We start from the raw sequence: 16407 nt of genomic DNA, 5'->3' as shown, positions 1-16407 counted from the left end.
GAAGGGCTGCCTTTGCAGCATATAAAAAATGTCTATTTTGAAAATGCAAATATGGTCTTGTGCACTCTCCTTTTTTGTCCACACTTTGTCCTTTACTCCCCCCCCCCTCCTCCTCCTCCTCCTCCTGTCCTCTCTCCTTTTCAACTTTCTCCCAGCAGTAATAGTTTTTTCTCCAGGTCTCATTTTAATGTGGCTGCCGTCCCTTTCTTCTTCCAGCTCTCCCTTTTTTTCCTCTTCTCTTCTTCCTCCTCCTCCGTCACCCCCCCCTCCTTTTCTCCTGCTCTCTCTCTTCTTTTTGAAGAATCTGCCCCTAATGAAACTAAATAGTTTGGTGGGCAGTTTCTTTGGACTGTGTGTGTGTGCTTGTGTTGGAGTGTGTGGGTATGTGTCGTGGCTGAATTGGCTGGAGTTGAGATCAAAGGCAGTCTCTAAATTGAGTGTGTGTGCGTGCGTGTGTGTGTGTTAACGAGCAAGAGAAAGACAGCTCTCTCAATTGCATCACAAGAGCTGATCAAGCCATCAGAGAGGAAAGCTGTAACACACAGACACACACACACACACACACACTTGCATACCTCATGTACCTCTCTTTCTTTCTTCTTCTCTTCTCTCTTTGTCAAGTTATCACATGCCTCATGTTCACGTTTGACCAAGTGGAAGTGTCAAATGTTTTTCATGTCCACTCTGTAGCCCCGGTCTCTCTCTGTCTCTCTGTAGTCCTCAGGCAAAGGAATGCTTAATGTTCATTGCATATGAAATTACAGTAATCCCACTACTTCACTAAATGCTTTAAGAATTTGTTTTGGCTGGAGTCGAAAGTTGAAATTACTCTATCAGTGTGTGCACATTTGTGAGATAGAGTTTAACATTGATTTGATTTTTAAATGCATTCACAGGTGTATAAATGTGTGTGCGCATACATGTCATAGCCATGATATTCAGGCTTCTTAATAGCTTCTTTGCATATGATGTTATACGTCGGTGCACTGTCCAGATGGAGGGCAGGCAACTGGAGGCAAAGACCACCAACACTGCACAAATTTCAATTTTCAATTTTATTCATAAAGCCAAATATCACAAATCACACTTTGCCTCAGAGGGCTTTACAGCGTACAACATCCCTCTGTCCTTGGACCCTCACAGCGGATTAGGAAAAACTAAAAAAAAAAAAAAAAAACTTAAACAGGGGGAAAAAAGGGTGGAAATCTCAGGACGAGCAACTGAGGAGGGATCCTTCTTCCAGGGCAGACAGTCGTGCAATAGATGTTGTGTGTAAGGAACAGGTCAACATAATAAATCTACAGTTATCCATATGACAAAATGATACATTGAGACAGAGAAATGCACGACAAACAGCTATGACAATAGCTACGATAACATTCATTTTAGTAATGATATTATAATATGATAATAGTATTTTGGTAGTAAATATGCTATACGTATATATTAATATGTGATTATATATGCATATGACAATAATAATAATATCTGTACAATAATAGTAGAAGTATGACTAATAATAATAGTAGTAGTAGGCATCAGGCAGGACCACGGCAGCAGTACAACCACGATACAGGTGTCATTGCGATTCGAGGGAACCTGCGAGACAGTGGAGCACAAAGGCTGCGGAAAAGAAGCCAAGTTAGTGATATGCAGTAATAGGACATGGATGTTAGCAAAATGTCTATTATTTGTGCTGTTTACGGCTGTTCCAGTCGATCGAATTGGGTAAAAACAAAGGCCACTTTAAGTCCAAAAATGAATGGATGGAAAGTTAGAGGTGTTTATGTTGCCTCGTCAGGTCCAGAAGATTTGCATCCCTGGTACCTATGGTCCTGTAGAAAAACAAGTAGCATTATATTTTCAGAATTTTGGCATCAATTAGTTACTGAATTATTGGTGCTGGTGCCATCTCTATCACATATTGCACCTGACTACTTATCAACAATCTGTCTGCTATTTAAAAAGGAGGGAACTTATTTCATAGTGAAGCCCTTCAAACACACTGACTGCCCCTTTCTTGCTTGTAAAGGTTCATGTTTGGTTACAGGTTACTGTGGTTTTTTTGTCACTCATCGTCCAAGTTCAGCTCATGTTCTCCGTCTCTTTCTTCCTCTCTCTGTGTCTCCCTCACCAGTAATTATCCTGTCTGTTTAAAGGGCAAAACCTTCCCATCTTACTCACCTGTCGCAGCGACAAGCTCCTCTGACTTTTGTGTGTGTTGAGTTGTCCCCATGTTTCACTCTACCTGTTCTACCTGTCCTACAGTACAGGCGCCCTTGTTCAGCACACACACACACACACACACACACACACACACACACAGTGCTGAGAACAAATGTGATACCGCTGTTTCACAGAACCTCAGAAGTCAAACACACACAAATTTATTTGCTCAAAAAATGTCAGCCTCATATCGCACACATACACCTTTGTTCTGTGAATTCGTGACACACATTCAGTATATCAATATTTGTGTTATTCTTACAAACACAAACAATTTCATCTGTAAATTACACTGTCTTTGAAGTGTTTGCCGCTGTATCTTTTATATGCCGTAGTGTCAAAATAAGTACATAGCATGGATCATTGCAGTGGCCATTAATAGCACCTTCACACCCAGGATACTAAACAGGATAACCCACAACACCTTACAACACAAATGATGCTACAGTGAAATACAATAAAACATCTTAATGAAAAGCACCTAATCATTTAATATCCTCTTTATTCAGAACACTTTTTTAAAACTTGAATTCAGAATAATCCCAGTCACACGTACACGACACAAACAAATACAAGCACACACACTCGGTCACAACCCCACACCACAGCAACATGACACCTCTGCACAAAAAACATGCGACCATTCAGACACACACACTTATATTGAAACCATCACACATACACACACTGACACACAGGTACACAGCCTGCACTTTCACACCACTTCCACGCTGACATCTCACAGATTTATATTTATGTACATATAACACACACACACACTCACACACACAGACCCCTATCATGGGCACGCACCCGTCGAATCATAATTAGGCCGTGTCCTGGTTCTTTGATAGCCATGTACAGTGGCTCTTCTTTAATTCTTTATCAAATGCATTGATCGCTGTGGGCCTCGCACGCCCATTGATCCGCGCACTCTGTCTGGAGCCAGCCGATAAGCTGCCCCCCCACCCCCCACCCCCTCTCTCACTCTCTCACTCTGGCTCTTGCTCTCTCTCTTTTTCCAAAATTTGAGCAATAAGGGGTTTCGAATGTAATAGATTTCTGAATTTGAGTCAAGCCTCTGCAGTCGGTTTCAGACTGAAGACCACATTTCCCATAAGCCCCACAGCTTCCTGCCACAAATAATATGTTGCTATTTGTTCATCTCTCTTACTTTAATATCAATCCTTTTACCAAACCTGATTCGAACCTGGGGTGGGGAACCCCTCTGTGCAGAGTTTGCATGTTCTCCCCGTTTCAGCGTGGGTTTTCAGCGGGTACCACAGCTTCCTCCTACAGTCCAAAGACATGCAGGATAATTGGTGACTCTAAATTACTTGTAGGTGTGTTAGGTGTCTATGTGTTAGCCCTGTGATAGTCTGGTGACCTGTCCAGGGTGTACCCTGCCTCTTGCCCAATGTCAGCTGGGATAGGCTCCAGCCTAAATTTGGAATATCAAGAGGATAATAAGTCAGTTTATTTATAGAGCACAATTGAAAATAACAAAGTGGGTTGTGTAGTTGTTTACTATGTGTTTGTCGTTGTGGTAGGATGGCTTTAAATGACGTTCTCCCTGCATTTGCATCATGTCTGGATCATCATTCTGGCAGTTGAAACAATATTTTTGAGGGTGTGATTACACAGCTATGTGATTGGTTGTGTGTGTGTGTGTGTGTGTGTGTGTGTGTGTGTGTGTTTGTGCCTGGACAAGATAGAGACCTAAAGCACCTCTTGACTGTGAATTAGCCTGTCATGACAAATGTCTGGAGCTGCATGACTGGCTGCCAGACTGGCTGGCTATCTGGGAGGTTGGCAAACCCTTTTAGATAGTGATTGTGTGTGTATCCCTGTGTGTGTGTGTTTGTGTGGCATCACTCTGTGCCCACGCCAGGTCTCTGTACATGACCAGTGGTGCGTGCCCTCCCTCCCTCTTTCTCCTCACCCAGAAAAGAGCAACCAAGGCGACAAACTGCTCTCCCTGCTCAAAAAGAGCTTCCAGAGCGGAGAGGGGTCCTCACCTCGACGCCAAGCCCACAGAGGAGCCCTCTGTCTCAGCTTCGCACTCAACCGTTTAGCCTCTCTTCCCCTGGAGGTTCCTAGCAGTCAATGGGAAACACAGTACACAATTGTTCTTGCTGTCGCCATTTAAAAAGGAAAAGTCTCTTCTCCTCTTGAGTCTCCATTCTTAAAGTAGTGCTACCCACTGACCACCAGCTGACACGCTTTCTCTCCTCCCGGCTTTGATCATGTAACGGCTGGTTGGGTTTGTGCGTCTGCTTCTTTTTCAAAGTTGTGTCCCTATGGTCTTTACATCCACTGGTTGTTAGTGTCCTGTGCTGCCAAATTAAAAGGCTGTGTGTTTATATTCCCTATTACGTGAAATATCCATCGCCACTTTCCAAGATAGAAATAGTGAGCGTCATCATCACTTTTGTTTTAGCCACTAGATGGCATTTTATCACCACTCCATCAAAAACTCCTACCTGTAAACAAAAAAAGTTCTGACATATTGTGTTCTTACAGAACAAAGAGTTGTAATTGGGATGTCAGTGTTAGCAACAGTTGGATGACAGACATCAAATCTCAATAGGTCCGACAAAGAGATGGAGTTTTAACGTACCTTTGATGATGTATGGAAGCAACACCCTTGTGGGCACTTTTTCTGCATAGTTTCCAACACGTCCAAAGTGTTTTTTAGTTTGATAATGAAAACCCAAACATTTGTTGCACCTCAACTTTTCATTTCAGTTCCTAAAGTTGACTCTGTTATACCTTTATGATACATCTACAAAGGACAGATATTCTAGTTTTAACAGATTGAAAATAACACATGCACACAAGTGTACTTCACCACAGAAAGACTGGATCCTAGATTATGTCAGACATAGTTCTATACACAACAAAAAGCCTCTCCTCTCTCCTCTCCTCTCCTCTCCTCTCTCCTCTCCTCGTCTCTCCTTCCAAACACATTCTCATATTTTTTAATCAGCGGCTCTGTAACTGACCGAGCTAGGAGTTAGTCAGATGCATTTTTCTATAGTGTTAATCCTAGCCTCTGGATAGGCAATTTCCCATTTCCTGTCCCCAAAATGGCCGACAACAATAATGCAGTGGGATGTTTTGGAGTGTGTTGGGGCCAGAGCTGTATGTGTGTGTGTATATATACATACGTATATATGCACCCAGGCACACTAAATTGGTAGTTGTATCCATATCTGTAAAGGCCAGATTGGATATCAGAACTAGTCCATAGCCGGAAGGCCATCAGCGACATTACTGGTTATCATATTGCATTTGTAAAAGCAGGGAGACACCTGCATAGAAAACAGCTATAAAGTAGAAAGTGAGGATTGAAGGAAAGAAATACTGGAAGAAAACAACACAGCAAATATAAAGAAGGAAAGACAAAATAAATGTTTGTGTCATGGCATATTGGTGCAATCCAGCAATACTGTTGCAGGCATCTGAGTCAGTGATTAGTACCCTACTTTAGTCAGCCAAAGTCAGTCAGGGACTTGAACAGAAAATGCAGAATGAGTTCTACCAACTCAGAGAAACTAATTGACTCCCAAAACCTCACCACCTTTTTTTTTTTTGTTTACCACTGACCTTCCTCCTAACTCATCTTGATGTCGTCTTGCAGTTGACCTCTAAATCCACGGTCTCCCAAATTAAATCATCCACCTTCTCACTGCAGATCATTGCATAGTACTTTTTTGCAATTACTCTAAGGGTGGCATCTGTACAACACTTGGATCTAGGGCACTGTGCATTATCTTAGGGTGTATAGAGCTGGGGATGATGTATGCTACTTGTAGTTTTATTGTATGTAGTTGTAGTTTGAATGCCCGAGACAATCTTTTTCCCAAGCAAGGCAAATCTTTTTTCTAATCTACAGTCCATTCAAACATGTTTTTTCTTGTTGTGCACTGCTCCCTGTTCTCTGGCTAATTTCTCTCTACTTTAAGACCTGCAATGGCTCAAGAAACCAACGCCCATCCTGTTTGTACCAATTTTTAACCTACTTCTAAGCTTCTGTTTTATTTAAGATTTTAGATTTTTTTTTTTTTTAAATAAAAATTGTGTCTAAATAATAATAGTATCATAAGGAGCATCTGTTTATGGTGTTCCACAGGGTTCAGTCTTAGGTCCTCTCTTGTTGTCCATTTGCATCATGTTTTAGGTCTCATAAATGTAATAAAAAATTGAATTTCCACTGTTATTCCGATGATAAAAAAAACACTACGTTGGTATATTTGTGGTTAAAATCTTGCAATCCTTAGCCTGTTTATTGGATATTAATGCCAGTGTCCTACAGCTAAGATAATCAAAGTGTGTGTAATGAATTTATTTGGCCCCTAAAGTTCTGTCAGCCACCTAAAATTGTGCCTTGAAGCTTTCTCTTTTGATAAAATCTTTTTTCTCAACAGTTGACATTTAATTGTTTTAGGATGTCTTTTGTGTTGGTTTTAGAAGAATTGCTAAACAAAAAGCAAAGTTTCCTGGTGTAAGGATACCACCACCCATTTTGTTTCAAATTAATCATAATTAACTGCATTGTTTACTGGAACTGTTCTGAATAGGATAGTTTGTAAAGAAGTGTTGTTATGCTTTACACTCAATACTTTTCTACAGGCAGTACCAGCTTACTCCCGTCCTCACTCTTTATTTCTCTTTCGGTTTCTCTTTCTCCCATTCCCGCTCCCACTGTCTCTCTCTTTATCAGTCTCTCTCTAAGGTGTGTTCCCTTCTCCCTGTGGGCATCCCCTTGGGCTCTCTCTCTCTCTCTCTCTCTCACACACACACACACACACACACACACACACACACAGGGTGCATTAGGGTTGCTGTCATTTACAATACAGCCCCATTGTCCCAGTCTAACAATGGCTACAAATAAACAATTGACATGGAAATGGAGAGATGTAGCTCATTAGCGGGCGCTGCTTGTTTTGTTAATGGATAAATGGGCAGCTTCAATAGGCCAGCCCTAAAACCCCTGCCTCAATATGGAGAAGCCTGATTAACAGGAAACCACAGGGAGGGAGAATAGTGACAGAGAAATGCAGCTTCACTCTCCCTTGGGTCATATGTAGTTGTGTATGTTTGGGAGAGAGAAGGGTGGGGGGTGCAAGGTGGAGTTTTAGAGTGTAGGTGTTTGTGCTTAGGTTGAGCTGTGTAAGATGAGTGCACGATGGAGTTTGTGTTAGTTTTGTTAGTTTGTGTGGCTCTTAACTTCTGTTGCTTTTGTTACAGAGGCTTAAATCAAGCAGGCAGGATTCAAAACAGTATTTTTTCACTGTTGTATTTTTTCAGAATTGACTTCTGCAGTGAATAACACTTTGGCTGCCACAACTCAAGTCTTAAAAATATCCCAACAGCCTGAAAACTTCTTGAATACAATCTCATAACTTTGCCCCATCTGCTCTTTCAGAGCACCTTATACTAATTATGTTTCTTTTTATTGTTTTTATCTTTTCTGTGTCTCTAATTTGTGTGTTAAATCACATTATGACATCCTGTCGTGGATATTTGTGTATTTCTACCTGTTTACCATATGTACAGCCTGTGCATTCAGTGTGTGCTCGTGTGTGCTCGGCCAGGTCGTCACCAGTTAAGTGTTTGTCAGTTGACATCATCAAGGTTTTCCTGTTTGCTCTGTAAGTGTGTGTATGTGTGTGTTGTGGCCTGTGTTATCAGTGGGATCAGATTGGATTGACCTGAAAATGGCATTTCTGCCATTACTCTGATGGTGACGGCTCAATACTGTATGTCTAGTGCCAGGAAGATGCAAGTGTGTGTGTGTGTCTGTCTGTCTGTATACTCCTAACAGCATAATGCACTAAGATGTGTACCACCATTTTGATGGCAAAACATCTTATTATGTATTTTGTAGTAAATGGTGAAGGTCTGTGAAGGTTTTATTACATTCTGTGTGTGTAAATGACTGAGCATAGTGTCTTATCTATCTAAGATATGCATTCATAAAGCACTCACCATGTGATAATATGAAATCATCGGCTGATATAAAGCCTGTTAAAATCCAATTCTCTCTATTCTGAACTCAGATCCATTTTGTCTACCTCAGCTCTGCTCTCCTTAAATAAATAAAACTTGGCCATTGTCTGATTTGTGTGCTGTCTGCATGCCGGTGTGTGCACTCTGCCAAGGACTGTTTATAAGGGAAAAGAAGCTTCACTCTGCACAACCGTGAGGGCTTTAGTAGTCCCAACAACTCCAGCAGAGTGATGCGTCTTCACTCTAGCTGATTGTGTCACCTTAGTTTCAGGAGACACATTCTGTTTAACTTTTATATCATATCATAATTTTTTTCATCAGGACCTTCAGTATTTTTGTGAAATAGCTCATGTAAATTAAGGTGGGCCAAAGTTAGAGGGCTTCAGCTGTTATTTGAATGTGTCAGATAAATATTTGAAAGAGGGCCAAGTCTGTGCACATCCAGGCCAAAAATACTTCACTGCAGGGCAAAAAGAAGGTATGCACACTCCAAATAAGGCACCAAATAAGTAGTTTATTCCTCTCTGCATGTCATTCTACAACGTCTTCTTCAAGTCACATAAATTAGCAGTTAAGCTCTGACTAAGTATCTGGGAAAGCCCAATATAAAAGGACTCCTGTTGGGATAGAGGAAATAAAAAAGCTTGATCAGGACATCCCTAATAATCATTAAATACTGTGTTGTAAATGAGTGATTTCGTTCTTCATGATTTCTTCTCTTGATCTCATATCATTTACCTGTACCCGCATAAGAGTAACTGGAATTTGTTGGTTTATCTTTTTGTTTTCTTTCATGTTTGTGTGTGCAGGAGCGGGATGCAGAGCGGCGGAGACAGCTGAGAGAGCGAGCCAGGCAGCTGATAGCTGAGGCTCGATCCGGAGTCAAGATGTCAGATATGAGCCTGCTGGATGCATCCAGCACTGAGAGGGGCAAGGGCAGCAAGGCTAGCCCTGCAGGAGGTCAGCACACACCCTTAGCAGTAACAAACATAAACGCGCACCCTGTATGGACACACAATGTTTTTATTCACACATACTTCCAAACTTTGATTAAAAGGCCTTATATTGACACACACACACTTGCTAACACTCATAAATCTCACTAAAACTCATTAACGATAATACAAAAGAAAAGTCACACTAGCATGGTGTTGACATACCCTCACTTCCTTCATACACACATTTCCATTATGCTCTCTAAAGGGGTTCTGCTTAATCCTCAGAGAAAAACAAAATGCCATTTGACAACGGCCACCGGTCTAAAATGTACCACCCTCATATTCAGAGCAGCGGTTTACCCTGCGACTCCTCCCTCGTCTTGTTCGCCCAGTAATTGTTAATCAACACAACACATTGTGCTGCCAAATTATGCTCGAAATACAAACACTTCTAATAATGGCTTGCAGGGTTAGCAAATGCTGCTGTGCACATTTCCCACTGCTTTCCATTTCCTTGAAATTGGGGTTATTATGATAATGACCATTATTAGGACTCTAGTCATTTGTTTCAGATTCCTCCACATTACTCCCATCTTTTTGGTTGTTCTGTTCAGGTAGATCAGGTGCACTGCATGCAAATGAAAGGTGAGGGTATAGAGGGTGACAAAGATTGTGAGAAGTTGAGAGAACAGTATGAGTTGTGTAACTGCGATCAAGGAGAAATAGTGAAGAAGACACTTGATACAAAGAAATGGAGAGACCGCCAAACATTGAGCTATGGCGTATTGTTGGTTAAGAGGAGACATAGAGGGGATGGAAGAGTGATTCAAGCACCAATTACTTATTTTCTCTATTAATTTTTTAGTTTATAAAATGCCAGAAAAAGTGAAAGGTGATGTCTTATAGTATCTTGTTCTGTTAAACCAGAAGTTCTCTTTACTAAGAATTAAATAAGCCAAACAGTAGAATATATTATGACAGTATGTTTCTGTAAACCACAGAAATGTAACATTTGCATGTTATTATGTATGAGAAATGTAAAAACTTGACTTTTCTTTACGTTTTAGCAACACTGTGTTTAACATTTGGTTTTATTTATGCACAAAAACCACCAAAATATGATCTTTTCCTGACCACCATGGTTAGGAGAAGATCATATTTTGACTTAAAACACCTGTTTTTGGTAGCACAGTCCTGGCTGGAAAAGCTGCAAATGTCTCCCTTAAAAAAATGAGTGTTGTTGTTTTTCGGTCTCAAATACTGATGACAGACATTTTGCCAAGGTGTCACGCCATCTGCCATCTCCTCCGCCTCCTGATGACAAGGTTAGTTACATATAATCAGAGCTATGTAACCTAAGAAACATTGATATGATGGGTATTAAATGTACAAATGTAACATATCCATGGTTTGCAAAAATGCACAATGCTAAAGTTTTCTTCTGGTGACGGGGCTCAACAGAGAAAAGCTGGAACCAGAGAATGTTCTCTTGAAAAATTACTCAAGGGATTAATTGATGATCAAAATACTCCGCTAATTGATGAATCAACTAATTTACAGCTCTGGTAAAAAGATTACAAATACAGAGGAAGAAGAATAAGTAGGAAGATCAGAAGAAATAGAGGCATGAGAGTGGTGGTGGGTTCCTGGATCGAGCAAACAAATCAAAAACTTATAAACCCTAAACAACCAGAAGTGAGATCAGCGACTTGTTAGGTGAAACAACAGAAGAAAGACAGCGCGGCAGAGGGAGGGTAGCACTTGATTTATTTGCTCTTTCAGCTTTTCTGAATTGGACTAATTGTTGATCTCATTAAAAATGGAGTTGGAGGAAAGAACGGAACAAGAGAGGAGGAGGAGGAGGTGAGGAGAAGAGAGAAATGCTGTTGGCTGTGATACACAAGGCCTGCCGAGCAGAACGGCTAATCCTAGCCCCCACACTCTCCCTCTCTCCCTCTCCCTCTCTCCCCTCAACACCATTCACGGTCCTTTAATGCAGCTCGGGCTGCCCCCTCCAAGTGTCTGCCTGCAAAGAAACTTTCCAAACTCCATCACCATGGCCTCCCATTAATTAGGCCCCAGCCAGCCACGCAGGAACGGCGCTTGCAAGCACGCTCCGCATCGCAGCTAGCAAATTAGAAAAAAAAAAAAAAACAGGAAATGCTGTTATTTTGATTCTCTCTCCTTCTCTCTTTGTTCTCGGTCTCTCTACCCACCAAGTAGTAAATAGCAGAGGAGGGAGCTTGCAATGTCAGACGCTGTTTACTGATTGTTTTGTTTTAATCCATGGTGGGTTATCCATGCAGCTTGAGCTGCTCAGGTCTCCATTTGAGTTTCTTCTAACACAGTTTTTCTTTTGTTCCTAATGTGGAGACGCTGTTGTTTCTACTGAGCCCCTCAGGAGACTTAATGGAATATGTGCTTTCATGTTTTTGTGGTTTTTGTTTGCCCTACCTCTTTTATCTGGAACAAGAAAGGCAGGCAACAGATCTTTGAATGAGGGGAATTAAACCGAGGTCTCAGTTTCACTTTGTGTGTCAGATATTAGTGCACTGATGCACATGAACCCATTGACAGACACCCACCAATCAGTCAAGGTCCCTCATTGTCACTCAGGTGGCCTTTTCATACCATGAATCTGGTTAGATATTAGATTTATTAATTAGTTGCACACACTTAAATCCAGCAGTGTTGCACAGAAGCACCAGGTTTGAGTCCCCTCATTCTAACGAGTGCATTAAATATTAAAGCCTGTTGCGTTGCTTCGTGTCACTTATGTCTCGGCCAAAAAGTTGCACTTGAACACACTGCAAAGGCTACAGACAACTACCAACTAGCACGTACGTTCTGCACCTGTGTGAGATGAGGTAACTCTCCACACTAGCAGGTGGCAGAAGTTTGTCTTTATCATCCAAAAGGGAAACTGAAAGACGGACAGGACAGATTCAGGACGCTAGTTAGCCAGTTAACACATTGACAGCACTACCCAATGCTGAAAATCATATTTACCATGCACTAGCAAAACAATAACACAAACAATGCCACACCATTTCTGCAAAAGAGCTTAGTGGCTAAAAAAATATGCTTATCTAATGTAACATGTTTGTTTCGATCTCAGGGCCTTATGACTTTAGTCGTTTGTTAGCTTTCCTCACTTCTGTTTCTCTTCTCCTGAGCTGATCTGCCAATAATTCCTTGCGGTCTCCGACACAGAACGCAGGAGGACAACCGTCTGCGACACAGATACAATATGCTGAATTGGCCGAAAAGAAGCACTCAAGGACCGACTAGTGATAACAGTGCGGGACTGACAGAAGAAACTAGGGCGACAAACACTCACCCAACATTGAGCAACAGCTGACCATCAACTTGTTGCGTCAGGGCCCTTAGGGTGACATTTTATTTGCAAACGGAAGTAATCATCCCATCAGGAGTGCTGGAATGCTTAAGGGGAGAAGAAATGTTTAAGATAAGGATTATGGAGTTGGGTCACTTAGCGTGTACTCTTAATACAGATTACTGTTAACACAAACTAACCAAGACTTTTCTTTCTTCACTCCTTTTTGTGTCGTCATTTTGTCCTTTTATTCCTGTAACACCTGTCATTTAACTTCTCCTCTCTGCCCTTACATCCTCACTTTCCTTCCTTGCCACCCTGACTAACCCTCTTTCATACTCCCTTCCCCTCTGCTGTCCCACTCCGCACCCACAGATGTGTTGGATCGAGTGCGAGGTCATCATGAGGATGATGCTGTTGATGGTGAAAGGGGTGAGGATGAGGAACAGGGGAGGGCTGAAGAAGAGCAGCTCCATTTTGGTGGTGGTGATTATGATGATGATGATGATGATGATACTGTTGCTGCTGCTGCTGCTGCTGCCACATCTGCATCTGCGCTGGTTACTAACCCACTGCCACTGGAGGCCAATCTTCCAGCCACCTCCAGCACCCACGTACCCCTGGAGCTTACTAACCCCGGCTCTGAGCTAACTTCTCTGGGTAAAATCACTGGCTGTGGCTGTGTGGTGCTGCATGCTTTGCCGTCTTGTTTGCCTTTTTCTAACTCACACATTTATCTTCCTGGATCTTCTTTTCTGTATTTCCTAAATGTTCAGAATAGATAAATAACACATAATATAGCACATCCAAAGAGCACTAAAATGGTAATGCTTTTGGGAGTTTTCCCCCCTTTGTGTCTTTGTTATACTCCACCTTACCTCCTCCATTACTTATCAGTGCAGTGCAAGCATTTACTCAAGCCCAGTCATGTCGTCTAAACTGTCCTCATCAAAATTTGAACAGGCTGGCAGCCGTCTGATCTACTTGTTCTCTTACTCACTTGCACTCACACCTCACAGTCTCTTACTTGAGTGCATGCTGTCTGTCTCTCTGTCCTCTGTTTACTTGCCCCTCTGACTTCAGCAGTCTATTTTCTCCTGACTCAATAGTGCTTCATGCAGGAGAACTAACTTACAGGGTACATTTTTGAGTGCAGCCATAGTGTTGTGGGTGTTATTTTTTTCTATTTTCTTCTATTAGAAACTTCTTTAAGTAGTAATTAATAAACTCTGGAAAGTGCTCCCCAGACAAAAATAAAATCATATCTTCAGGAAAGCATTTGCTCAAATCTTCAGAGGTAAACTAATTACTTTGTTTTGTATTTTATTTATTTTGTTTGCTTCTTCAATTTCCTGCCGATGTGAGATAGGTGAGCGTACAGTGAAGGACCAGAAGAAACAAACATGAAAACAGCCGAATGTTTCCTCCAGCTTTGAAGTGCAGTATCTCTGCACTATTTTTTTGGGTTTTTTTCACCATTTGTGTGTTTTTGTTCTTTGTTGGTGGAATATTTTATGTGGTCTTGAAAGAAAGAAATGGATGGTAGTGATTGTAACACTAAAGCAGCTGATACCAAACTTCATACTGTAAATGTTTTTCCCCTCAACGCTCAGTTACTGTCATTACTTTCCTGCAGCTCAGGTCATTCACCCCACCTCCTCCTGTATGTCCTTGTGTGTTTCAAGAGAGTGTGTCTATGTTTGGCATATGTATGCATGCATCATGGGATGTGTGTGTGTGTGTGTGTGTGTGTGTCACGGAGGGAGGTGACACATGAAACGGTTGCCCTCCTGTTCTTTCATCTTCTTCATTGCAGTGGCATGGCCTGGCAGGGGAGCTATGGTTACCATTCCCTGGAAAATAAAGCTGTACCCAGCTCCTGGAAGGCAGAGAGAGAGACTGAGGGAGCAGGGAGGAAGAAAGAATAATAGGGCGAAAAAATTAGGGATGGATGGAGGGTAAAGGGAGGGACGAGGTTAGGTTTGACAGATGGAATGAGAGGAAGGAGTTAACAAGAGAACTGTAAGACAGTTCTGGTGAAAATGAATGTGACAGGTGCTATAAAGGAGATTATTTCAGCATTAATGTGAAAATATATTGACTCCTAAAAGTTATTTAACCCAAAATTAACGATTTAATGCAAACTAGTAGGTTATGGTTCCAACACAAGATTACGGCAATATATGCTGATAATTTGAATACAGAAAATAAAAGCATCAGCAAGATTGAATTAAAAGTAGATTTTTTTAAATGTCATGTAACTAAAAAAATGATGTGATTTTGAAAAGTTTATAAGGCATAATCAACTTAAACTAATGCAGTCTAATAGTGCCAGCAGGAAAGCAAACAAAAAAGAAAAGAGCACAAACGGGCGCAGCACACTCCAGATAATAACACTAACCACAGTCAAATTAAATACAAAGCAGTTTTTCTTTACAAGTACAAAAGTGTTTATTCATAGTTTTTTTTTTTTTGGTTTTGTTTTTGAAAAGGAACATATACATCAAGATGGAAAAAATAGGGAGTGCTTCACAAAAAAGATCAGGTGCTCCTCGAGGATTGGTCAGTCCAAAAGCCGGCAGTCCAAAAATGCATCCGAGGCACTCTGACTATAGTTAAAAATCCTTTGTTAATACATGGATAACCAACCCGTTTCGACTAGAGTGTTTTCATCAGGGTGTTACAGTACCCTGCAGTAAGGTGTTTTACAATGGACATAACACATCAGACTTTACGCCCAGGCCACACTGCCTGCTTTTCATTTGGCACCCATGTTAATAGGTTACAGCTGCACTGCCTGCTTGAGGAGCACGGCTCAGCTGTGGCTCATCTAGAGATTCAGAATTAGCGACATGACACCTTTCATTATAGTGTCAATGTCCATTTCTGTAGAATATTTCACAGACATGTTTCCATTTTGTTTCCATTTTAAATGAAAAGCCCTTAAGCATTTCTGTTGACAGAATCAAATTCATTTGTCAACACAAGGCTTTATTTTGGCTTTGATATGAGTCAAACTCAATGTAGAAAGGTAAAGCTGGCAGGCAGCGTGCCGCAGCACCAACTCTGTCTGTGTGAACACCACACTCATGCGAGCTGCAAGCCATCACGCACAGGTAGAGCTAGGCAATGTGGCCCAGGCGTTACCCCGAAAAGATATTTAGTACAGCGTCCCAGATCAAATTAAACACACCTTCTCCATCTGGAATATAAAAATGCAGTCTCTACATATGTAATGTGTTCGCCATTTCTCTTAACCACAAATCATACTTTGGCACAGAGTCCATTTTCTGCACTCGCAAGATGAACCTTTTGGGAATCACCATCCCAAACAAAACAGCCATTGTTTATACTTTTTAGCAAACAATAAGGACTGATGTTCATTTTTTTGTTGACACTGTTTTAGAGAGGTATTTATATATCTTAAGGTCATTCTGGAAGCTGTAGTTTGTAGTGCTGCTAAACTCTGTTGCATTGTGCTGCTGTGTTTCCAATATATATATATATTTAATGGGAATAGACTTACTATTAAAAGCTAATTAAACTATTGAGAAAGACACTATAAGACAGCAAACGCTTAAAAATGCAACATGCTCCCTTCGCCTTTCTTTCTCTCCATTTTTCTCATTCCTTCCATCTTGTCCTGTGGTTACCATGGTGATAGTCCCAGCAATGTACACTCAGTACCTCAGCATCTCTCTGCGGTACAAACAGGGCTTAAAGCTGCCTGGTCTGTCCAGATCGCTATCTTTCTCACACATCATATATATTTACAGTGTACTTTATATCCCTTCACACTCATGTATTAGTGTGTATGTTCCTTATCAATGGCTTTGCCCGTGTGTGTGTGTGTGTGTGTGTGTGTGTGTGTGTGTGTGTGTGTGTGTG

The 16407-nt window shown here is 41.3% G+C and overlaps 1 protein-coding gene across 5 annotated transcripts in view; it reads left to right on the top strand.

Moving 5' to 3' along the window:
* Positions 1-16407, top strand: part of ehbp1 (EH domain binding protein 1) — a 162787-nt gene that overhangs the window by 98035 nt on the left and 48345 nt on the right. For 2 of the 5 annotated variants that reach the window (XM_078160960.1, XM_033612641.2), the window contains 2 exons: positions 9054-9204; positions 12895-12951. In XM_078160960.1, coding sequence (XP_078017086.1) covers positions 9054-9204; positions 12895-12951 — 208 coding nt within the window. Of the gene's footprint in view, positions 1-9053; positions 9205-12894; positions 13180-16407 lie in introns of all 5 variants that reach the window. The other 3 variants (XM_033612644.2, XM_033612643.2, XM_033612639.2) reach the window with 2 other exon arrangements.

This window comes from Epinephelus lanceolatus, chromosome 17, assembly GCF_041903045.1.
Source record: "Epinephelus lanceolatus isolate andai-2023 chromosome 17, ASM4190304v1, whole genome shotgun sequence".
Taxonomy (NCBI): domain Eukaryota; kingdom Metazoa; phylum Chordata; class Actinopteri; order Perciformes; family Serranidae; genus Epinephelus; species Epinephelus lanceolatus.
This window is presented reverse-complemented; position numbering and strand designations above follow the sequence as displayed.